Genomic DNA, 26,430 nt, shown 5'->3' with positions numbered 1-26,430 from the left:
ATATATGGGGACATGAAGGTAAGCATCCTTTATGTCCAGTGACACCATAAAATCTCCCCCTTCCAGACAGGCTATCACCGCTCGGAGCGATTCCATCTTGAATTTGAATCTTTTCAGGTACAGGTTCAGGGATTTTAGGTTTAAAATGGGCCTTACCGAACCATCCGGCTTCGGAACTACAAATAGGGTTGAATAATACCCTTTTCCCTGTTGGCTCAGGGGAACCCTGATAATCACTGGCTGTTGACACAGCATTTGAATTGCAGCTAGCACTACTTCCCGCTCTGTGGTAGAAGCTGGTAAGGCCGACTTGAAAAATCGGCGTGGGGGCACCTCTTCGAATTCCAGCTTGTAGCCCTGGGAGACTATTTCTATCACCCAAGGGTCCACGTCTGACTGAACCCAGACTTGGCTGAATAGTCGAAGGCGTGCCCCAACCTGTGCGGACTCCCGCAGGGGAGCCCCAGCGTCATGCGGTAGACTTAGCGGAAGCCGGGGAGGACTTCTGCTCTTGGGAACTAGCCGCAGCAGGTGTCCTCTTACCTCTGGCGAGGAAAGAGGAGCCCCAACCTCTTCTGGATCTATGCGACCGAAAGGACTGCATCTGACATTGTGGGGGTTTATTTTGCTGTTGGGGAACAAAAGGTAAAAAGGTCGACTTACCCGCGGTAGCTGTAGAGATCAGGTCCGCGAGGCCGTCCCCAAACAATACATCACCTTTGTAAGGTAAAACCTCCATATGCCTTTTTGAGTCTGCATCCCCCCGTCCATTGGCGGATCCATAAGGATCTTCTTGCCGAAATAGCCATAGCATTGGCTCTTGAACCCAGTAAACCAATATCTCTTTGAGCGTCCCTCATATATAAGACTGCGTCCTTAATATGAGCTAATGTTAACAAAATTGTATCCCTATCTAGGGTAACAAGGTCAGCTGACAGTGTATCCGTCCAAGCTGCTACTGCACTACATACCCATGCCGACGCAATTGCCGGTCTAAGCAAAGTACCAGTATGAGTGTAGATAGACTTTAGTGTAGTCTCTTGCCTGCGGTCCGCGGGATCCTTGAGGGCCGCTGTGTCAGGGGACGGTAGCGCCACCTTCTTGGAAAGGCGTTTTAAGGCTTTGTCCACTGTGGGAGAGGATTCCCAACATACCCTGTCCTGTGTAGGGAAAGGGTACGCCATAAGAACCCTTCTGGGAATCTGCAGTTTCTTATCTGGAGTTTCCCATGCTTTTTCACATAACTCATTAATTTCATGGGAAGGAGGAAAGTTTATAACTTGTTTCTTTCCCTTAAACATGTGTATCCTCGTGTCGGGCACCGAGGGCTCATCAGTGATATGTAACACATCTTTTATTGCAATAATCATGCACTGAATACTTTTTGTCACCCTGGGGTGCAATCTTGCTTCATCATAGTCGACACTGGAATCAGAGTCCGTGTCAGTATCTGTGTCCCTTATTTGTGAGAAGGGATGTTTCTGAGACCCAGACGGGTCCTGTGAGTCGGTATAATCCGTAGATTGATTACCTGCCTACGCACTGGACTCTGCTTTGTCCAGTCTTTTATGCAGTCAAGCTACACTAGCATTTAACATATGCCACATATCCATCCAATCCTGAGTCGGCACCACCGACTGAGACACACCACTCATCTGTTCCACCTCCTCTTTGGATAAGCCTTCCGTTTCAGACATGCCGACACACGTACCGACACCCCACACACACTGGGATATAACTATGAGGGGACAATTCCCTAAAGAAGGCCCTTTGGAGAGACAGAGAGAGAGTATGCCAGCACACACCAGCGCCAACTGACCCAGGGGAAAAAAAACCCAGATAAATGTATATAGATTTCCCCACTCACTGTGCCTTAATTATGTGCCCCCCTCTCTTTTTTTCAGCCCTCTGATGCTCAGCAAGGGAGAGTCCGGGAAGCCAGCGTTCTCTGCAGCCTCTGTGGAGAAAATGGCGCTGGTTAGTGCTGAGGGATCAAGCTCTGCCCCCTCGCATGGCGGGCTTCGGTCCCGCTCGTGAATTTGAAAAAATTTGGCGGGGATCCGTAGTTTACTGCCTCCGCAGCCTAACTACATACTTTTTTTGCCTAAAACGAGGTTTATTGCTGCCCAGGGCGCCCCCCCTGCGCCCTGCACCCATCAGTGCCATGTGTGTGTGTGTAAGTGTGGGAGCAATGGCGCGCAGCTTCCTGTTGCGCGCTTACCTCATGAAGATCTGAAGTCTTCTGCCGCCTGATGTCTTCTTATGTCTGACATACTCACCCGGCTTCTTTTTTCCGGCATCTGTGAGGAGGATGGCGGCGCGGCTCCGGGACGAACCCCAGGGTGAGACCTGTGTTCCGACTCCCTCTGGAGTTAATGGTGTCCAGTAGCCTAAGAAGCAGAGCCCTTAACTCTTAAGAAGTGGGTCTGCTTCTCTCCCCTCAGTCCCACGATGCAGGGGGTCTGTTGCCAGCAGAGCTCCCTGAAAATAAAAAACCTAACAAAATTCTTTTTACAGAAAACTCAGGAGAGCTCCCTGTAATGCACCCTATCTCCTCTGGACACAAGATCTAACTGAGGTCTGGAGGAGGGGCATAGAGGGAGGAGCCAGTGCACACCATACTAGAAAGTTCTTTTAGGTGCCCATGTCTCCTGCGGAGCCCGTCTATACCCCATGGTCCTTACGGAGTCCCCAGCATCCTCTAGGACGTAAGAGAAAAGGAACTAAACAGTCTGAAGTGATCGCTAGCTAGGAGTAAGTCTCAAGCTACTCTGAAACTGCACAATCATTTTTTTGTAGCAATGCTGCGATCCTTTCGTTCGCACTTCTGCTAAGCTAAAATACACTCCCAGAGCTCGGCGGCATAGTGTTTGCACTGCTGCTAAAAGCAGCTAGCGAGCGATCAACTCGGAATGAGGGCCTTAGTGTAAAAAGAGGAATGTGTTTATCAGTACTTATGCCTAAACTTGTGTTGACTTGAAAAATACAATAATATCCATTGTATTGTTGTAGCCTTATAATGCGCTTAGGGCAGCTAACCTTTGGGCACATTTGGCTACTCCAGTTGTCTCCTGGATTTATATTGTTATTAGTAAGAATCATTTGTTTAGAGCACAGGTTCTCGAACTCAGTCCTCAGGACCCCACACAGTGCATATTTTCCAGGTCTTCTCACAGAATCACAAGTGAAATAGTGAGAACCACCTGTAGATCTTTTAAAATGTGTTAGTAAATAATGAGTACACCTATGCAGCTGCTGTGAACTGTGTGGGGTCCTGAGGACCGAATTTGAGAACCACTGGTTTAGAGACATGTAGATTATGCTAATTGCTGCAATGAATATGCCCCTAGCTATTAGTAGTAATATTGTCTTACATAGTATACGGCGTACGCAGTATTCCTACTGCAAATATACTTTTTGTGAATACAGCAGTACTAATAAGTAATCTGATTAATTATACTTTCTCTATTGTTCACCAAGTAAATTATAACTACCAACAAGAGAGGAAACTGAGCATTCCACTTACAAGTGTTATCACTGCCAAAACAACTCCTGAACAGCAATTGGCAATATTGTAATGCCCTGGTTGACAGTGACAGCTATTACAGTCCATCACAGGTTGTACTTGGAATCCCTGCAAGATACATTGAAAGTGATAAATACTTTTCATGGCTATACCTTGTAGCAGTGAGTATGGTAGTAGGCGTTGTATGGGGTGATGCACAAGCAGAGAGGCATGATAGCTGCATTCATGTTCATGATAGTGATGTTCTGTTCCCTATTCCAATTTGATCTTTACTTAAGAAGGGATTAATAACCATTGTTTAATCTCCTCTGTTTGTAGATGGCTTCAAGTGACAATAAAAGTGAAGAGGTTCCAGATAATCTCCAGCCTGGGGACCTGATTGAAATATTTCGACCGGCATATCAACACTGGGCCCTTTACCTGGGTGATGGATATGTCATCAATGTTGCTCCAATGGGTAAGACATTTTTCTGTAGACCTTAGGTTTGTTTGTTTTTTATTTAATTAAACACACAGTGCCTGATTCTCAGGTGGAAATAAAGAGAGCACATAACTGTGTATTTGGACAAACCATGTTGCAAGGCAAGGGGTGAAAATACATTTATTATTTTTGCATGCAGGGTAAATACTGGCTGCTTTAGCATGTAGCCCCAAAATGCTGTCCAGTTTTATTTTTACACTGCAATTTGGTTTTGTATTTGGACACCCCCACCCAAATCTAATCTCTCTACACATTACATCTGCCCCACCTGCAGTGCAGCATGGTTTTGCCAAGATGCAAAGTTACTTGCTCTTTTTTTGCTTTACTCCCACCTCAAAATCAGACCAAGTATGTACAAAGTGTATATTTTATTCACAGTAATATTTGTCAGTGGTCTTTGGCTTGTAGTAAACATGGAAGTTGAACAAAGGCACGAGAGCCATTTGTTGGTATTGCTGGTTGTACAGTAAGGTCATTAAGGAGCTCATTGAGGACCAGTGATATGCAGTGAGGTAAATGGCTGGGGAGGCACTGGCTAGTATCAGAGCCAGATTTACACACACATACAGATGTGTTCTCATACATCCTTGCTGCAGTCATGCTAAACAGCCCTTCAAGTTGCGCCATGACGTGGTGGGACTCTGTAGCACCTAGCGCCTTTTTGTGTTTTTTGCCCACAAAAATGTGTCTTAGTTGCAAAATAATGCAATAGGACAAACAAGCAGATCCTACTGATTAAAATGATACGCAGCATGCCTATATTCTGTGTGTACTTGCGGCTGTATCTGGATCCGAAAATGCCACATTACAGTGTTTCTGTTGCATAGCAATTTCTATGAAAATACAGTTGCAGTAACACACAGAATATAGGCATGCTGCATATCATTTTAATCAGCAGAAGCTGCTCAAACAAATGCAAAAAAGATGCTCAGCGATAACCGAGTCACACAGCACTCACGCGTTATGTGTAATGTGACTTACAGCGCATGGAGCAAATATGTAAGTGGAAACATCTGTATATGAATCCAAGGGTTCATGTGGAAACATCTGTATATGAATCCAAGGGTTCATGTGTGCATTATACAAAGGTGCAGCAGTATATACTGCTGGAAATTTGGCGAGTTTTGATCAGTGATCTGCGGACAAGGCAGGCAGAGGAGGCACTGCCTCACCTGTCATGGGGCCCGATTCCGACCTGATCGCTGCTGTGCGTTTTCGCACAGCGGGCAATTATCGATAGACTGCATATGCACTGCAATGCGGACACGGATCGCCAAACAACAACAAGCATCGCTGAACAGTGACAGGCTGGTGCAAAAATTGCGATTGCACAGCCATTCGCAAGCTGATTGACAGGAAGAGGGTCTGGTAACTGACCGTTTTCAGGGAGTGTCAGGTAAAACACAGGCGTTCCCAAGCGTTTTCAGGGAGGGTGTGGGACATCAGCTCTGGCCCCAATCAGCCTGTTCTCCTAGCACTGTAGGAGTAAGTCCTGGGCTGCGCACACATTCGATGGTGAATGTGGTGCGAACGGATTAGCAGCTGTCCGCTGACTGAGGGACATTTGTATCACAGCGTATACTGGAGTATGATAGGAGAGGCTCTGCCTCACCTGACCACGCATCATCAGTGGGATGTAATGGAGTCCGAGATCGCTGGAGGTGTGGATGCTGGCCGATCTTAGTCATTTTTTTAAAGGGGCAGCCGCTTACAAGGCATGGTTTTGTAAGTGATTTCCCCTTTAAAAAAACGTCCGAGATCAGCCGGCATCCCGCACCTCCGGCAATCTCAGACTCCATTACATCCCACTGAATACATCAGTTGGTCAGTCAGTGTTGTGCCACCTAACTGCATATAATACTGCTAGGTTTGTTTTATAGTTTGTTATGCAGCTAGGGACAAAAGTGAGCACCAGTATGCAGTTATGCAATGAGACTAGCAAGCCTCCACTAAAATGTTATTTCATTCATCTTTTTTTTTTTTTTTTAAATAAACTTTATATTTTATATGGATATTTCATTTTTTTCTTTATGTTTGGTGAATATCGACAGAGGAGACCACTGCTGCTTCATTTTCAAGTGCAAAGTCTGTCTTCAGCAGAAAGGCTCTTGTGAAGATGCAGCTCCTAAAAGACGTCGTGGGTAATGATACTTACAAAGTGAACAACAAGTATGATGATAAATATACCCCACTCCCAGCTGAAGAAATCATCCGACGGGCAGAAATTCTTATTGGACAAGAAATATATTATGACCTTCTGGGAAATAACTGTGAACATTTTGTGACATTGCTACGTTATGGAGAAGGTGTATCAGATCAGGTAATGTGCCATTAGCTTATCATGTTTTTTTACATTTAGTAACTGTACAGGAAAGCAAAGCAAAAACACAAATAACTGCACCTGGATGAACTATATAAAAAAAAATTGTGAACAGTTAACCTGTTCAAAAATTGGCGCAGGTAAGGTTAATATTGATGGTTCAGTTTAATAAAGAACATCCATCAACTAAAACCTGCAGCTAGTGAAAGGGCCTGGTGAGGGCTTGGTAAAATATAAAAACATATAAAACAAAAAAATCACTGCGCTGGTTTGGATTATTATGGTCATTTTTCTAAGTGATATAGGCTTCCCATTAAAATAAAAAAATTTCAAGACTGAAAAAGTTCCCGTCATACAAGGAACGAAACACTTTGATCATTTACTCTAAGCTCCACCCATAGCCAGATTAAGGGGGGGTTGCAGGGCATACAGTACCCCAGGCCCCCCTCTGTTAGGGGGCCCTCCAGCCAGAGCACACCGACATCGCTAGCTTTCCCTCTCACACAGTAGCAGAACCAGACAGCCAGAATGCGAGCAGGGCAGTATGCATTGCAGGGAGAGTATCAGGTTTTATGAGCTACAGATTGAGCTTTCTGACCAGAGGAGAGATAGGAGGGTGGAGAGAGCTGTAAGTGACACAGGGATCCCATCTTCTCCTCCTCTCTGCCTGGGTGTTTGGGTACTATGTAACCTGTTATTTAATGAGGGTCTAGAGAGAGAGAGACACACACATGCAGAGTCCTCCTGAATCCTGTACCAGTGTGTAAGTAGTACAGAAGCTGCTGCTTCTATTCTTGCATGTGACAAGATAAATTATAGATTTTCTTTCTATGTGTATTCTAAGGTTGTTTAAATTGTCTTTGTTCCACTACAAGAAAACTTTATAAAATAGTTGTCTCTCAATTAGGTGGAGCTATATACAGTACTCAGGCATTATTCAACTATTAGTTTAAATCTAATATACCCCATTGGCTTAAATTTAGTATACACAATCCATACATTTTAACATGACCCAGTCCTGGAGGGATAACATGCTATCTTAAATTATGATTGCAATCATCTTATTTATTAAGTAGTTCAACACAGGTGACACCAATCATATATTAAGAAGGAAGTCCAGATAGAAAGCATTTTGTCCCTCCTGGAAAGGGTCATGTTGGGGGTATGCACAATCTAAAACCTTCCACCGGGGGCCCCCTTGTCTTAAGTGCCCCAGGCTCCCCCAAGGCTTAATCCGGCCCTGGCTCCACCAGCGTATCAGAAACATCATCCAGAGACCCCCGGCAGGAGTTCTATGAGATCTATACAGCCGGACACCACCAGCTAATCGGAAATATCTTAGCTGTGTCGCTCCCGCACACTGAGCGGCAAAGAGTCCAGCCTTCTAAGTGTGGTGCATAATTAAACGGCTCCCGCTGCAGCCACACCAAAGATGCCTGCAAAGATCGTCTAAGGGATCCTGTAGGTGTCCCACAGCCGGACAACTATTGCCAACTATTCCTGAGCAGTACGGGGCCAGAATACTTACCCACCCGGTGCAACAAGAAGTGCATTGGTCCGGGAAAGGGTAACTATCTTCAAGCGCTTATTTTTAATATCACCTCTGCACTTCTAGTGACGGTATTATACCTGTGAATTAGCTTCACTAGGACGCCAGTGTTAAGCATATATTACAACTGAAAGGACAGCACGGCACTACCATGCACTAATCTAATAAGGATATATGTGCTCTAGTATTATTTTACACTGAACTATTTATTAATATTACAAAGAGTGTCTTTCATGATTGATACATTGTAATCCTTATGTGAATGTTACATAATATATATACATCTTGGCCGAGGCAATCAATACAGTTGATTTATTTGCAAATCAGCATTTTATTGCCTATTATTTTAGAAATTTGTCTTTAAACTTAAGCCCCGTACACAGGTGGAGATGTGTGCTGAGCAATCTACCACAGACCGCTCAGCACACATCTCTCCCCCCGCTCAGCACAGCGCGATGTGTGCTGAGCGAGGGGGGGCACTCACTTCATAGAGCAGTGAAGTGAGCGATCTATTAGATTTGGCATGCATGCATTCCAAATCTAGAGTCAGCAATAGTGATGTGCGAGGCCGCGCATCGCTATGGGCATACACATGGAGAGATCTGTGCTTAATTTCTAGTCAGATTGCATAGAATTTATGCACGGATCTCTTGTGTGTACCCCCCTTATCTGGTTGAATGTGTATATGTAAGTAACTATTAAGAATAAACTAATTGAATTTATATATGATGTTAGTGTATTTTAATCGGAAGCATATATCACTTAGAAAAATGACCATAATAATCCAAACCCGCGCAGTGATTTTTTTTGTTTTTTACCTGGATGAAGTAGGTTGCACTACAAGGGGTACAAATACATTTATTTCATGTTTTGCATGCAGGGCAAATACTGGCTCGTTCTGCATGTAGGGGGTAATTCAGATGTGGTTGGAGTTGCTTTAAGTTCTGCGCATGCGTGAACGGATCCTGCAACAACAAACGCTGGTCAGGATTAGACAAATGGCGGTGTCTCACCACCGTTGTGGTAGAGGGACATCATTTTCCTGGCCTCTGTGTAGGACTTGCGGCAGCTGGTTTTGGTTGCATGACCCCATGGGTCACGAAGCCGGCTGATGGTGCCGAGAAGATCCAGTACTGCATCCTTGGACGCAGTTCGGACCATTAATGCATGTGACGCCTCTTGCATTACCATATTAGTGCTATCGCTGCTGCTTCCATGTAAGCAGTAGTGAAAGCACCTCCAACCACGGGCCGGATGTAATGCAGTGCGAGCTGCTGGGGTTCCAAGATTCCGTCCAAACTTGTACGTTTTTTATTATGACCACCTCCTACATTTGACTTCGGCAGCGTGTAGTCCATGAAATGCATCACGTGTCGTACGCTGGCTAGGTGGGTATATAAGGTGTGCAATAGGCCGTTTGCACACATATCGCTCGTTGCGGTCATAGGTAAAAGAGATGATTATCAGTTTTCGGGCCAAGGGTGGCAGTGTTTCTGAACAGCGCAGTTTGTGAACTGTTCGTGTGCTGCTGTGGTGAAGGCGTATCATGATATGAATGCCCAAATATTATCTGTAACGCACTGCGGAATATGTGTGTGCTATATAAATAACTGGTAATAAATAATAAATGGCACCATTGGGAATAACCAATGTGGAAACCACGTGCCATTGATGTGAGAGGTGAACGTTTGCTACAAAGGTGCGTGAGGGCCAATCGACACACTACAGTGGAGAAGTTCACCATCAAAATGAGCCTATGGGATACCAGACGTGTGTCTAAAATGACAGTTCTGCCCGTCTAGCTGCTGTCCACGCTGAACATGGCCATTACTCTGGCTATTAGCTGGTGGTCAAAATAATGTGACTCATCCGTGTACAGTATATAGTAGACATAAAGCTTACTACTTACCTTATGTGAAGAGCAGCATCATGTTGTCATTGCTAGATGCTGTGAGTGGAGTGGTGTGGCCAATTTGGAGTGGTTGAAGAGGCATGAAGGAGTACTAGAGGATGGAGGAGGAAAAGGGGTGAAATAAGCTTTGGGACCAAGGGAGGAACTGATTGATGGCTCACTCATATCCTTTTTCCACCAATGTCCTCGGTCTGACCCAGTATTTGGAACATGGGTCCAAGCTGGGTCAGACCCAGAACTTACCCCTTTCCTGTTGCTGTGACGACCATGGATATTCCCAGGTCAGTGCTGTTTACACTGCACACTGATGCAGTCTCTTAAGGCCGGCGCTTGGGGATGATATCATCTCCATGCGCCAGGAAATCTGGCAGATCAGGGCCCCAGTGGTGTGGCCTCGGTCCCGTTAGGCCACACCCTTCATTGAAGTTGTACCGCATCACAATAGGGCAAGCCCAGCACTCTGACAGCTTCGAGGCTACCCACCAACCAAGAGCCTGACTGGGTGAAAGGTTACATGATAGTGTGAATCATATCAGTAAGAGGTTGGACTGAATCTCATACAGAAAACTGAAAATAATCTGTTGAAGATGTAATTTTTAATAGTTCTGCCTTTCATCCACAGGGACCCCTCTGGGTCACATACAAATTTGCACATAGTACAAACTGATACCGACACAGACTCTGATTCCTGTGTCGACACTAGTGATTCCAGGGGAATAGGTACTAAGTTAGCAAAAAAGCATTCAAAACATGTTTTAGCTATAAAGGTGGTGTTAGAAGTTACGAAGCCCCCTCTTTTACCACAAGGAGAGGGTTTACTTTAGTAAAGAAGTAATGTAATTTTCCCTCCACCTCAGGAGTTGAACAGTCTCTTGGAGGGAGTCTGATTTAACCTGAAAAGAAATTTCAGATTCCCAAAAGGCAATTCAAAAATTATGTCAGGATCAGGTCATTGTCCTAGTACCCTTGTCACAGCAAGGAGAAGGTTTTTATTCAAGCCTCTTCGTAGTTCCGAAGCCGGACGGCTCGGTCAGACCGATTTAAAACCTGAAAAATCTGAATCTCTACCTTAAAAGGTTCAAGTTCAAGATGGAATCCCTGAGGGTAGTGATTTCCAGTCTGGAGGAGGGGGACTTCATGGTGTCAGTAGACATAATGGATGCTTACTTGCATGTTCCCATTTATCCTCCTCACCAAGCTTATCTGAGATTTGCAGTACAGGATTGCCATTACCAGTTCCAGACGTTGCCGTTCGGACTCTCCACGGCACCGAGGGTATTCACCAAGGTGATGGCGGAGATGATGGTCCTCCTTCGTCAAAAAGGAGTCAATATAATTCCTTATCTGGACGATCTCCTGATAAAAGCGAGATCCACGGAACAGTTGGTGCAGAACATCGCACTCTCCCTGTCAATACTCCAACAACACGGTTGGATCATGAATTTTCCAAAGTCGCAGTTGGCACCGACGACAAGATTGTCCTTTTTAGGGATGATTCTGGACACAGAAGTACGCGGAGAGTATTTCTTCCAGTGGAAAAGGCTCTGGAAATCCAGAAAATGGTCAAACAAATATTGAAACCAACAAGAGTGTCGATCCATCAATGCATTTGGTTGTTGAGGAAAATGGTAGCGGCCTACGAGGCCATACAGTTTGGCCGATTTCATGCCAGAGTATTCCAGTGGGACCTGTTGGACAAGTGGTCCGGATCCCACCTACACATGCACCGGAATAATCCTGTCCCCCAAAGCCAGGATTTTGCTCCTGTGGTGGCTACACAGTTCTCACCTACTAGAGGGACGCAGGTGTGGGATTCACGACTGGGTCCTAATAACCACGGATGCAAGTCTCCGAGGCTGGGGAGCTGTCACACAGGGGGAAAGCTTCCAAGGAAAATGGTCAAGTTAGGAAGCCTGCCTTCACATAAACGTTCTGGAATTGAGAGCCATTTACAACGGCCTTCTACAAGCAGTACATCTTCTTCAAGATCATCCCGTGCAGTTTCAGTCGGACAATGTAACACCATTCGCGTACATAAACAGGCAAGACGGAACGAAAAGCAGAGCAGCAATGGCAGAGGTGACAAGGATTCTCCTCTGGGCAGAAAGACATGTAAGAGCTCTGTCTGCAATTTTCATTCCGGGAGTGGACAACTGGGAAGCAGACTTCCTCAGCAGACACGATCTCCATCCAGGAGAGTGGGACCTCCACCAAGAAGTCTTCCCAGAGGTGACAAGTCTTTGGGGAGTTCCTCAAGTAGACATGATGGCATCTCGCATAAACAAGAAGCTTCAGAGATATTGTTCCAGGTCGAGAGACCCTCAAGCAATAGCAGTGGATACACTGGTGACCCAGTGGGTGTTTCGGTCGGTATATGTTTTCCCTCCACTTCCACTGATTCCAAAAGTTCTCAAAATAAAAAGAACAAGAGTTCGAGCAATCTTCATTGCCCCAGACTGGCCAAGGAGGGCTTGGTATCCACATCTTCAGGAGTTGCTCATAGAAGATCCTCGGCCTCTTCCTCCTCGAGAGGACCTACTACAGTAGGGGCCGTGTGTGTATCAAGATTTACCGCGGCTATGTTTGGCTGTTGAGCTTTCCCAAGGAAGTCATCCCCACTCTTATTCAGGCCAGGAAAGGAGTAAGGTCTAAACATTACCACCGTATTTGGAGAAAATATGTGTCTTGAGGCCAAGAAGGCTTCTACGGAAGAGTTTGAGTTAGGACGTTTTCTCCATTTTCTGCAGGCTGGTGTGGATGCAGGCCTTAGATTGGGGTCAATCAAGGTCCAGATTTCGGCCTTATCAGTTTTCTTTCAAAAACAATTGGCCTCCTTTCCAGAAGTTCAGACGTTCGTGAAAGGGGTTCTGCACATCCAGCCTCCATTTGTGCCTTCAGTGGCACCATGGGACCTTAATGTGGTGTTGCAGATCCTTCAATCAGATTGGTTTGAACCTCTGCAGGAGATAAAATTGAAGTTTCTCACTTGGAAAGTGGTGATGCTTTTGGCCTTGGCATCCGCAAGGCGGGTGTCTGAGTTGGGGGGCCTTGTCTCACAAGAGCCCTTACCTGATCTTCCATGAAGATAGGGCAGAGTTAAGAACTCGTCAACAATTTCTTCCAAAGGTGGTTTAAGCCTTCAACATAAACCAACCTATTGTGGTGCCAGTGGCTACTGAAACTTTCACTGAGTCACAGTCTCTAGATGTGGTTAGAGCTTTGAAGATTTATGTCGCAAGAACAGCTCGGTTACGGAAAACAGAGGCTCTGTTTGTCCTGTATGCTCCCAGCAAGATTGGGTGTCCTGCTTCTAAGCAGACTATTGCGCGCTGGATCAGAGGGACAATTCAGCACGCTCATGTTATGCACACAGTGCATGTTTTGCAGGTAACCCAGCAGGTGCACAGGTGTATTAATTACTCACTGACACATTTTAAAAGGTCCACAGGTGGAGCTAATTATTTCACTTGTGATTCTGTGAGGAGACCTGCAAAACATGCACTGTGTGGGGTCCTGAGGACCGAGTTTGAGAACCTGTGCTCTAGGATGTATGAGAAAATAGGATTTTAATACCTACCGGTAAATCTTTTCTCCTAGTCTGTAGAGGATGCTGGGCACCCGACCCAGTGCGTACTTTACCTGCCGTTTGGTCTTTATAGTTACACAAGTTGTGTTTCATTTGTTTCAGCATGTTGCTGTAAATGGTTCATTCCTGTTGGCGTGTGTCATGTTGAATGCCATGTTGTGCGGCATGGTTGAAGTGTGAGCTGGTATGAATCTCACCATTAGTATAAAAGTAAATCCTTTCCTCGAAATGTCCGTCTCCCTGGGCACAGTTCCTATAACTGAGGTCTGGAGGAGGGGCATAGAGGGAGGAGCCAGTTCACACCCTTGAAAAGTCTTGAAGTGCCCATGGCTCCTGCGGAACCGTCTATACCCCCATGGTACTGAAGTGGACCCCAGCATCCTCTACGGACTAGGAGAAAAGGATTTGCCGGTAGGTATTTAAATCCTATTTTTTTAGGACCCTTTTCCACTAAACAAAAACCCGGGTTGATACCCGATCATTTTCAAAAACCCAGGTTTTTCAAGGCAGTGGAAAAGGGGTATCAGTGTGACTGTGCTAAATTCCACAGTGCAAGTGTCAGCTAACTGAGGGACAGTGGCTGGGAAGTGCAGCTGTAATGTTTAGGTGTCTAGATATCTGGCTGTGGCTGAATCTAATGACCAACAGGCTGCCGAGAGTAAGGAGCAGCCTTCGCAGGGCACGAATAATAATCCAGTGGGAGGCACCAGACAAGCTGAAGTAAAATAACAGAGGAACCACTCCCCCAACCTCCCCACCCCCCAGTTGCTGGATATAGCTGAGAATTAAATGATCACCACTATGTGGAGCAACCGCTTCGTGAGGTGTACACATCTATGGCGCACCAGTATAGTATGGAAATTAGTATATTATGCAGTAAAAAAGGCACTTGCGTCAACTCTTGCACTTGCATCGACCCTTGTGTGATAAAGGAAGTGCATAAGGTATGCATTCATTTAAATCTCAATTGTGTCTTACGCTCTGTTTAAATACAATTATTTTCTTTTAGTAGCAAAATATTGTTTATATATATTATTCAATATAACTACAGGGAGAGCTCTCAGTATTTCTATTCAACACATCCTGGCTTCCCGTGCTAGGCACAAATTGCTTCCCTAATGCTATTGTAATGTACAGCATTCCCCTCAGTGTGTTCCCTGGAAACATGTAGAGCTATAGAGTACAGATGTGCCCACTTATATCTATCCTCCAGGCATGCTAACCAGCCCTTCAAGTCAGACCATGCCGTGGCGTGACTCAGAAGCGCCAACTGTCTTTTCTTGTGAGGTTTCCATTAAAATGCTTCTTATTCGCAAAAGAAGTGAATAGTATGCACAATCAGTTTATGCTGATTAAAATTATATGAAGCATGCCTATATTCTGTGTGCGACCATGGCTGTATCTGCATATGAAATGCTATGCTACAGGGTTTTCCTAGAAAACACTGCAACTTAGCATTTTGTATGCAAATACAGCCGCAGTAGCATATCATTTTAATCAGATGAGTCTGCTTGTGCATATTATTTGAACAGCGATATGAATAAGACACATTTACGGCAAAAAAAGACGCCTGATGCTAACGGAGTTGCAGGGGACATATCAGCTCACTCACACCAGGCATCTTCCGCTGTGTGGCGTATTGAGGCCACACAGCGGAAATGGTTCAGATATAGTTGAAGTTCAGAGAAAGTCACACTGAATCATTAGATTTATGCATAGCCTCTATACCCTTTATTAGTTATGGTACCTACCATAATAGTTTAATCCATTATAACCTATATTTTCTAATATTTACTGATAACCTCAGCCATTCAGGATGTGACAGGGTACACCAGTTATGCAGTATAATGGGCCTAATTCAGACCTTATCGCAGCAGAAAAATCTTTCTCTAATGGGCAAAACAATGGGGGTAATTCAGAGTTGATCGCAGCAGCAAATTTGTTAGCAGTTGGGCAAAACCATGGCCCTCATTCCGAGTTGTTCGCTCGCTAGCTGCTTTTAGCAGCATTGCAAACGCTAGGCCGCCCCCCTATGGGAGTGTATCTTAGCTTAGCAGAATAGCGAACGAAAGATTAGCAGAACTGCTACTAAATAATTCCCTGCAGTTTCTGAGTAGCTACAGACCTACTCCTAGATTGCGATCACCTCAGTCCGTTCAGTTCCTGGTTTGACGTCACAAACACGCCCTGCGTTCGGCCGACCACTCCCCCGTTTCTCCAGCCACTCCTGCGTTTTTACCTGGCACGCCTGTGTTTTTTAGCACACTCCCTGAAAACGGACAGTTTCCGCCCAGAAACACCCACTTCCTGTCAATCACACTACGATCACTCGAGCGATGAAAAAACGTCGCTTGAGCTTGTGTAAATCTACAAAGTTTTGTGTGAAAGTACTTAGCGCATGCACGCTGCGTACAATGCGCATTTTTGCCATTTTTTCACTTGATCGCTGTACTGCGAAAATCGGCAGCGAGTGAACAACTCGGAATGACCACCCATGTGCACTGCAGGGGGGGCAGATATAACATGTGCAGAGATAGTTAGATTTGGGTGGGGTGTGTTCAAACTGAAATCTAAATTGCAGTGTAAAAATAAAGCAGCCAGTATTTACCCTGCACAGAAACAATATAACCCACCCAAATCTAACTCTCTGCACATATAATACTCCTTTCACACTGCCAATGCCGATCCCACCCGGGAATTGGAAACTGGTCCGTCCCCGGGTGAGATCCGGCATTGGGCGCTGCTGCAGGCTTCCCCGACCCGGCAATATGCGGAGCCGACGGCGGGGGCGGAGATGGAGGTGGCTCTGGGAGATTACATCATCTCCGCGCCGCCTCTCTCTGCTGTAGTAAACAGGTCCCGGGGCGCATCGACCTGGGAGCCTATTTACACAGCCACTGACACGGTATTCAACCCAGGTATAACTCTGCTTTATTCCCGGGTTGAATTGCCGGGTCAGGCGACCCGCTATTTCGGCTATGCCCCTTTTACACCGCACGCCGACCCGGCAATATGCCGGGTCGATACCGGGTTATTTGTACTGTGTCAAAAGGGTATTATTATCTGCCCCCCTGCAGTGCACATTTTGCCTTTTGGCAAACTCAAAACGTGTCTTCTTCTTTTTAACACTAAGTAAAGGCTTTTTTCTGGCCACTCTTCAATAAAGTCCAGCTCTATGGAGTATACGGCTTATTGTGGTCACATGCGCAGATACACCAGTCTCTGCTGTGGAACTCTGCAGCTCTTTCAGGGTTACCTTTGGTCTCCGTGCTGCCTTTCTGATTAATGCCCTCCTTGCCCGGTCCGTGAGTTTTGGTGGCCGGCCCTCTCTTGGCAGGTTTGTTGTGGTACCGTGTTCTTTCCGTTTATAGATGATGGATTTGATGGTGCTCCGGGAGATCATCAAAGATTTGGATATATCTTTTTTATAACCCATCCCTGACTTGTACTTCTCAGCAACTTTGTCCCTGACTTGTTTGGAGAGCTCCTTGGTCTTCATGGTGTGATGCCGCTTGCTTAGTGGTGTTGCAGTCTCTGGGGTCTTTCAGAAAAGGTGTGTTTATACTGACAGATCATGTGACGCTTAGATTGCACACATGTGGACTTCATTTCACTAATTATGTGACTTCTGAAGGTCATTGGTTGCACCAGAACTTTTGAAGGGCTACATAGCAAAGGGAATGAATACATATGCACATGCCAATATTCAGATTTTTATTTATAAAAAAAAATATATACTGTATATACAAATTTTTCTTATTTCACTTCACCAACTTAGAATATTGTGTGCAGATCCATCACATAAATTCAGATAAAAATAAATAAATAAAATAAATAGGTAAGAAATAGGTAAAAAGCCACGGGGTGAATGCTTTAGCAAGGCACTGTATCTGTCCCCGTCCCCGTCCCCCCCCCTGCAGTGCACATGGTTTTGCCCAACTGATAACAAATTTGTTGCTGCGATCACATCTGAATTATGCCCTATGTGCACTGCAGGTGGGGCAGGTATAATATGTGCAGAGAGAGTTAGATTTGGGTTGGGTGTGTTCAAACTGAAATCTAAATTACAGTGTAAAAATAAAGCAGCCAGTGTTTACCCTGCACAGAAACAAAATAACCCACCCAAACCTCTCTGCACACGTTACATCTGCCCCATGGTTTTGCCCATTAGAGGGAAAATTTGCTGCTGCGACCAGGTCTGAAATAGGCCCTATGACTGGATCTGTGGATAGATCTTGTATTGAAATTGGTTACTTTTACAATCTTATATATTAATGTATCCTTTATGTGTATTCTGTTCTCATGCAGGCTAACAAAGCTATAAGCGCCATTGGGTTTGTGACAGCGGCCGCTGGAGCTTTCTCACTACTCGGCATATTTCAAAATAAATCAAGGCAAGGACAGTATTAACATGGGACAAAGTGATGTTCTTGCCACAATTAAAAATGGTTTGGATAAACAACAAAGAACTAATATATCTACAACATCTTTTTCAATAAAAAAAAAAGTGTTAAACCACACTGGCCAATTTATATTATTCAATAAAGTGTTTTTTCAGTATTGGTTAAAAAATGAGACCCATTAGGTTTGTTCACTTGTAAGGCACAATGATAGTCAGGACCATCTAGTGCAGTGATGGCTAACCTTGACACTCCAGCTGTTGTTGAACTACACATCCCAGCATGCCCTGCATCAGTTTTGTTATTTGGCCATGCTAAAACTGATGCAGGGCATGCTGGGATGTGTAGTTTAACAACAGCGGGAATGTCAAGGTTAGCCATCACTGATCTAGTGTTTGTCTGGGGAGTGTGGCCACGCATGGGGGTGTGGCGATGCCCCATTGGGGGCCGTATGTAGAATCTAAGTGCCATTGCTCACCAAAGGTGGGCATGGCCATGTTATCATGGCTGCGTGGTTTTGCCTCCCTTTTACCCTCAGGCCCACACAGTGGCCATGGTACTTTCAGTGCCCATGACGATAGTCACATGAATCTGATGCTTGCACTGTGCGGTAGTTATTTTTTTCTGACAATGTAGCATTGATATAGTATTACAGGGGTTTACTTAATTCTCCATTGTGCCACTCATGATTTAAATCATGAACATATTTTTTGCCTAACTGGAGAAAAAAATAACATGACTAGCCAAAGATCAATAAACAGCAGTGTAGAAGCTAGCTAATAACTTTGAGGGCAGCACTGATTCCAAAGGGAATCAATCTTTCTCTTCTGTACAAGCACATTGCAAACCTGGGATGGTATCGGCAGAGCCTGACTAGCACATTTTAGCCGGGGGCATGCACAAAGCACTGGCCATGAGTGGCAGCCCATCCTTAATGCAGCCCCTTAGGGAGTACCTAATCCAACCATCAAGGTGTTACTCTGTTCTGGTAACACCGTCCCCAGATATGTTACCTGATCAGAGTAAAAAATAATAATAAAAATCTTTCTTGAAAAAACATGTTGTGGTCAGCACTTTTGACATGCATAACCACCACCCATCTTATTCTCTATGGGGGTCATTCCGAGTTGTTCGCTCTGTAAATTTCTTCGCATCGCAGCGATTTCCCGCTTAGTGCGCATGCGCAATGTCCGCACTGCGACTGCGCCAAGTAAATTTGCTATGCAGTTAGGAATTTTACTCACGGATATTTCCTCGTTCTGGTGATCGTTATGTGATTGACAGGAAGTGGGTGTTTCTGGGTGGAAACTGGCCGTTTTATGGGAGTGTGCGAAAAAACGCTGCCGTTTCTGGGAAAAACGCGGGAGTGGCTGGAGAAACGGAGGAGTGTCTGGGCGAACGCTGGGTGTGTTTGTGACGTCAAACCAGGAACGACAAGCACTGAACTGATCGCAGATGCCGAGTAAGTCTCGAGTTACTCAGAAACTGCACAGAGATGTCTTATCGCAATATTGCGAATCTTTCGTTCGCAATTTTGATAAGCTAAGATTCACTCCCAGTAGGCGGCGGCTTAGCGTGTGCAAAGCTGCTAAAAGCAGCTTGCGAGCAAACAACTCGGAATGACCCCCCATGTCAGAGATTTTCAACCTTTTACAACTTGTGGCACACTTAACAAGATTTAAATATTGCCAAGGCACACTCAAATGTAATGGTGATGCATGGTGCAGTTGCGTGTCGTAGGATGTCATGACGCAGCTTCTCCATAGGTAACACCTGAGCAGAGGCGTAACTAGGGTTTTCGGAGCCCAGGGCAAGATGGAAAATGGCCCCCGCCCCCCCCCCCCCCCCCCCCAAAAAAAAAACATACAAAAAGAAGCATGTGCGCGCGTGGCGAAAAAAAAATAGGCGTGGCCACACACCAGAAGGGGTGTGACCACACTCCAGAAGGGGTGTGGCCACTGAAAATGGCCCACAGTGCCAGTTACATTGCCCCACAGTGCCAGTTACATTGCCCCACAGTGCCGGATACATGCCCCACAGTGCCAGATACATTGCCCCACAGTGCCAGATACATGCCCCACTCAGTGCCAGATACATGCCCCACAGTGCCAGTTACATTGCCCCACAGTGCCGGATACATGCCCCACAGTGCCAGATACATTGCCCCACAGTGCCAGATACATGCCCCACAGTGCCAGTTACATTGCCCCACAGTGCCGGATACATTGCCCCACAGTGCCACATACATTGCCCCACAGTGCCACATACATGCCCCACAGTGCCAGATACATGCCCCACAGTGCCAGTTACATTGCCCCACAGTGCCGGATACAATGCCCCACAGTGCCGGATACATGCCCCACAGTGTCAGTTACATGCCCCACAGTGCCAGATACATGCCCCACAGTGCCAGTTACATGCCCCACAGTGCCAGATACATGCCCCTCAGTGCCAGTTACATGCCCCATTTGGTGCCAGTTACATGCCCCACAGTGCCAGATACATTGCCCCACAGTGCCGTATACATGCCCCACAGTGCCAGATACATTGCCCCACAGTGCCAGATACATGCCCCACTCAGTGCCAGATACATGCCCCACAGTGCCAGTTACATTGCCCCACAGTGCCGGATACATGCCCCACAGTGCCAGATACATTGCCCCACAGTGCCAGATACATGCCCCACAGTGCCAGTTACATGCCCCACAGTGCCAGTTACATGCCCCACAGTGCCACATACATTGCCCCACAGTGCCGGATACATTGCCCCACAGTGCCACATACATTGCCCCACAGTGCCAGATACATGCCCCACAGTGCCAGATACATGCCCCACAGTGCCAGTTACATTGCCCCACAGTGCCAGATACAATGCCCCACAGTGCCGGATACATGCCCCACAGTGCCAGTTACATGCCCCACAGTGCCAGATACATGCCCCACAGTGCCAGTTACATGCCCCACAGTGCCAGATACATGCCCCTCAGTGCCAGGCCCCACTCAGTGCCAGTTACATGCCCCATTTGGTGCCAGTTACATGCCCCACAGTGCCAGATACATTGCCCCACAGTGCCAAATACATTGCCCCACAGTGCCTGATACATTGCCCCACAGTGCCAGTTACATGCCCCACAGTGCCAGTTACATGCCCCACAGTGCCAGTCACATGCCCCACAGTGCCTGATACATTGCCCCACAGTGCCAGATACATGCCCCACAGTGCCAGGCCCCACTCAGTGCCAGTTACATGCCCCACTTGGTGCCAGATACTAGTGATGAGCACCGGAAATTTTTCGGGTTTTGTGTTTTGGTTTTGGGTTCGGTTCCGCGGCCGTGTTTTGGGTTCGAACGCGTTTTGGCAAAACCTCACCAAATTTTTTTTGTCGGATTCGGGTGTGTTTTGGATTCGGGTGTTTTTTTCAAAAAACCCTAAAAAACAGCTTAAATCATAGAATTTGGGGGTCATTTTGATCCCAAAGTATTATTAACCTCAAAAACCATAATTTCCACTCATTTTCAGTCTATTCTGAATACCTCACACCTCACAATATTATTTTTAGTCCTAAAATTTGCACCGAGGTCGCTGGATGACTAAGCTAAGCGACCCTAGTGGCCGACACAAACACCTGGCCCATCTAGGAGTGGCACTGCAGTGTCACGCAGGATGGCCCTTCTAAAAAACCCTCCCCAAACAGCACATGACGCAAAGAAAAAAAGAGGCGCAATGAGGTAGCTGTGTGAGTAAGCTAAGCGACCCTAGTGGCCGACACAAACACCTGGCCCATCTAGGAGTGGCACTGCAGTGTCACGCAGGATGTCCCTTCCAAAAAACCCTCCCCAAACAGCACATGACGCAAAGAAAAAAAGAGGCGCAATGAGGTAGCTGTGTGAGTAAGATAAGCGATCCTAGTGGCCGACACAAACACCGGGCCCATCTAGGAGTGGCACTGCAGTGGCACGCAGGATGGCCCTTCCAAAAAACCCTCCCCAAACAGCACATGACGCAAAGAAAAAAAGAGGCGCAATGAGGTAGCTGTGTGAGTAAGATAAGCGACCCTAGTGGCCGACACAAACACCGGGCCCATCTAGGAGTGGCACTGCAGTGTCACGCAGGATGGCCCTTCCAAAAAACACTCCCCAAACAGCACATGACGCAAAGAAAAAAAGAGGCGCAATGAGGTAGCTGTGTGAGTAAGCTAAGCGACCCTAGTGGCCGACACAAACACCGGGCCCATCTAGGAGTGGCACTGCAGTGTCACGCAGGATGGCCCTTCCAAAAAACACTCCCCAAACAGCACATGACGCAAATAAAAATGAAAGAAAAAAGAGGTGCAAGATGGAATTGTCCTTGGGCCCTCCCACCCACCCTTATGTTGTATAAACAGGACATGCACACTTTAACCAACCCATCATTTCAGTGACAGGGTCTGCCACACGACTGTGACTGAAATGACGGGTTGGTTTGGACCCCCACCTAAAAAGAAGCAATTAATCTCTCCTTGCACAAACTGGCTCTACAGAGGCAAGATGTCCACCTCATCATCATCCTCCGATATATCACCGTGTACATCCCCCTCCTCACAGATTATCAATTCGTCCCCACTGGAATCCACCATCTCAGCTCCCTGTGTACTTTGTGGAGGCAATTGCTGCTGGTCAATGTCTCCACGGAGGAATTGATTATAATTCATTTTAATGAACATCATCTTCTCCACATTTTCTGGATGTAACCTCGTACGCCGATTGCTGACAAGGTGAGCGGCGGCACTAAACACTCTTTCGGAGTACACACTTGTGGGAGGGCAACTTAGGTAGAATAAAGCCAGTTTGTGCAAGGGCCTCCAAATTGCCTCTTTTTCCTGCCAGTATAAGTACGGACTGTGTGACGTGCCTACTTGGATGCGGTCACTCATATAATCTTCCACCATTCTTTCAATGGTGAGAGAATCATATGCAGTGACAGTAGACGACATGTCCGTAATCGTTGTCAGGTCCTTCAGTCCGGACCAGATGTCAGCATCAGCAGTCGCTCCAGACTGCCCTGCATCACCGCCAGCGGGTGGGCTCGGAATTCTGAGCCTTTTCCTCGCACCCCCAGTTGCGGGAGAATGTGAAGGAGGAGATGTTGACAGGTCGCGTTCCGCTTGACTTGACAATTTTGTCACCAGCAGGTCTTTGAACCCCAGCAGACTTGTGTCTGCCGGAAAGAGAGATCCAAGGTAGGCTTTAAATCTAGGATCGAGCACGGTGGCCAAAATGTAGTGCTCTGATTTCAACAGATTGACCACCCGTGAATCCTTGTTAAGTGAATTAAGGGCTCCATCCACAAGTCCCACATACCTAGCGGAATCGCTCCGTGTTAGCTCCTCCTTCAATGTCTCCAGCTTCTTCTGCAAAAGCCTGATGAGGGGAATGACCTGACTCAGGCTGGCAGTGTCTGAACTGACTTCACGTGTGGCAAGTTCAAAGGGCATCAGAACCTTGCACAATGTTGAAATCATTCTCCACTGCGCTTGAGACAGGTGCATTCCACCTCCTATATCGTGCTCAATTGCATAGGCTTGAATGGCCTTTTGCTGCTCCTCCAACCTCTGAAGCATATAGAGGGTTGAATTCCACCTCGTTACCACTTCTTGCTTCAGATGATGGCAGGGCAGGTTCAGTTGTTTTTGGTGGTGCTCCAGTCTTCTGTACGTGGTGCCAGTACGCCGAAAGTGTCCCGCAATTCTTCTGGCCACCGACAGCATCTCTTGCACGCCCCTGTCGTTTTTAAAAAAATTCTGCACCACCAAATTCAAGGTATGTGCAAAACATGGGACGTGCTGGAATTTGCCCATATTTAATGCACACACAATATTGCTGGCGTTGTCCGATGCCACAAATCCACAGGAGAGTCCAATCGGGGTAAGCCATTCCGCGATGATCTTCCTCAGTTGCCGTAAGAGGTTTTCAGCTGTGTGCGTATTCTGGAAAGCGGTGATACAAAGCGTAGCCTGCCTAGGAAAGAGTTGGCGTTTGCGAGATGCTGCTACTGGTGCCGCCGCTGCTGTTCTTGCGGCGGGAGTCCATACATCGACCCAGTGGGCTGTCACAGTCATATAGTCCTGACCCTGCCCTGCTCCACTTGTCCACATGTCCGTGGTTAAGTGGACATTGGGTACAACTGCATTTTTTAGGACACTGGTGAGTCTTTTTCTGACGTCCGTGTACATTATCGGTATCGCCTGCCTAGAGAAGTGGAACCTAGATGGTATTTGGTAACGAGGGCACACTACCTCAAGAAATTGTCTAGTTCCCTGTGAACTAACGGAGGATACCGGACGCACGTCTAACACCAACATAGTTGTCAAGGCCTCAGTTATCCGCTTTGCAGCAGGATGACTGCTGTGATATTTCATCTTCCTCGCAAAGGACTGTTGGACAGTCAATTGCTTACTGGAAGTAGTACAAGTGGGCTTACGACTTCCCCTCTGGGATGACCATCGACTCCCAGCAGCAACAACAGCAGCGCCAGCAGCAGTAGGCGTTACACGCAAGGATGCATCAGAGGAATCCCAGGCAGGAGAGGAATCGTCAGAATTGCCAGTGACATGGCCTGCAGGACTATTGGCATTCCTGGGGAAGGAGGAAATTGACACTGAGGGAGTTGGTGGGGTGGTTTGCGTGAGCTTGGTTACAAGAGGAAGGGATTTACTGGTCAGTGGACTGCTTCCGCTGTCACCCAAAGTTTTTGAACTTGTCACTGACTTATTATAAATGCGCTGCAGGTGACGTATAAGGGAGGATGTTCCGAGGTGGTTAACGTCCTTACCCCTACTTATTACAGCTTGACAAAGGCAACACACGGCTTGACAAATGTTGTCCGCATTTCTGGTGAAATACTTCCACACCGAAGAGCTGATTTTTTTGGTATTTTGACCAGGCATGTCAATGGCCCTATTCCTCCCACGGACAACAGCTGTCTCCCCGGGTGCCTGACTTAAACAAACCACCTCACCATCAGAATCCTCCTGGTCAATTTCCTCCCCAGCGCCAGCAACACCCATATCCTCCTCATCCTGGTGTACTTCAACACTGACATCTTCAATCTGACTATCAGGAACTGGACTGCGGCTGCTCCTTCCAGCACTTGCAGGGGGCGTGCAAATGGTGGAAGGCGCATGCTCTTCACGTCCAGTGTTTGGAAGGTCAGGCATCGCAACCGACACAATTGGAGTCGGACTCTCCTTGTGGATTTGGGATTTCGAAGAACGCACAGTTCTTTGCGGTGCTTTTGCCAGCTTGAGTCTTTTCATTTTTCTAGCGAGAGGCTGAGTGCTTCCATCCTCATGTGAAGCTGAACCACTAGCCATGAACATAGGCCAGGGCCTCAGCCGTTCCTTGCCACTCCGTGTGGTAAATGGCATATTGGCAAGTTTACGCTTCTCCTCCGACAATTTGATTTTAGATTTTGGAGTCCTTTTTTTACTGATATTTGGTGTTTTGGATTTTACATGCTCTGTACTATGACATTGGGCATCGGCCTTGGCAGACGACGTTGCTGGCATTTCATCGTCTCGGCCATGACTAGTGGCAGCAGCTTCAGCACGAGGTGGAAGTGGATCTTGATCTTTCCCTAATTTTGGAACCTCAACATTTTTGTTCTCCATATTTTAATAGGCACAACTAAAAGGCACCTCAGGTAAACAATGGAGATGGATGGATACTAGTATACTTATGGATGGACTGCCGAGTGCCGACACAGAGGTAGCTACAGCCGTGGACTACCGTACTGTGTCTGCTGCTAATATAGACTGGATGATAATGAGATGAAATCAATATATATGTATATATAATATCACTAGTACTGCAGCCGGACAGGTATATATATTTATTATGTAATGACTGATGACGGACCTGCTGGACACTGTCAGCTCAGCAGCACCGCAGACTGCTACAGTAAGCTACTATACTATAGTAGTATGTACAAAGAAGAAAGAAAAAAAAAAACCACGGGGAGGTGGTATACAATTATGGATGGACTGCCGAGTGCCGACACAGAGGTAGCTACAGCCGTGGACTACCGTACTGTGTCTGCTGATAATATAGACTGGATGATAATGAGATAAAATCAATATATATGTATATATAATATCACTAGTACTGCAGCCGGACAGGTATATATATTTATTATGTAATGACTGATGACGGACCTGCTGGACACTGTCAGCTCAGCAGCACCGCAGACTGCTACAGTAAGCTACTATACTATAGTAGTATGTACAAAGAAGAAAGAAAAAAAAAACCACGGGGAGGTGGTATACAATTATGGATGGACTGCCGAGTGCCGACACAGAGGTAGCTACAGCCGTGGACTAACGTACTGTGTCTGCTGCTAATATAGACTGGATGATAATGAGATGAAATCAATATATATGTATATATAGTATCACTAGTACTGCAGCCGGACAGGTATATATATATTTATTATGTAATGACTGATGACGGACCTGCTGGACACTGTCAGCTCAGCAGCACCGCAGACTGCTACAGTAAGCTACTATACTATAGTAGTATGTACAAAGAAGAAAGAAAGAAAAAAAACCATGGGGAGGTGGTATACAATTATGGATGGACTGCCGAGTGCCGACACAGAGGTAGCTACAGCCGTGGACTA

General features: G+C 46.3%; 1 protein-coding gene across 3 annotated transcripts in view; it reads left to right on the top strand.

The window, feature by feature from the left end:
- Positions 1-17,894, top strand: part of PLAAT1 (phospholipase A and acyltransferase 1) — a 46,596-nt gene extending 28,702 nt beyond the window's left edge. For all 3 annotated transcript variants that reach the window (XM_063919629.1, XM_063919628.1, XM_063919627.1), the window contains 3 exons: positions 3,845-3,983; positions 6,059-6,327; positions 17,683-17,894. In XM_063919629.1, coding sequence (XP_063775699.1) covers positions 3,845-3,983; positions 6,059-6,327; positions 17,683-17,784 — 510 coding nt within the window. In that variant the 3' untranslated portion in view covers positions 17,785-17,894. The remainder of the gene's footprint in view (positions 1-3,844; positions 3,984-6,058; positions 6,328-17,682) is intronic.
- Positions 17,895-26,430: the final 8,536 nt, after the last annotated feature.

This window comes from Pseudophryne corroboree, chromosome 4, assembly GCF_028390025.1.
Source record: "Pseudophryne corroboree isolate aPseCor3 chromosome 4, aPseCor3.hap2, whole genome shotgun sequence".
Lineage (NCBI taxonomy): Eukaryota > Metazoa > Chordata > Amphibia > Anura > Myobatrachidae > Pseudophryne > Pseudophryne corroboree.
Note: the sequence above shows the minus strand (reverse complement) of the source record. Positions and strands in the feature narration are given on the sequence as shown.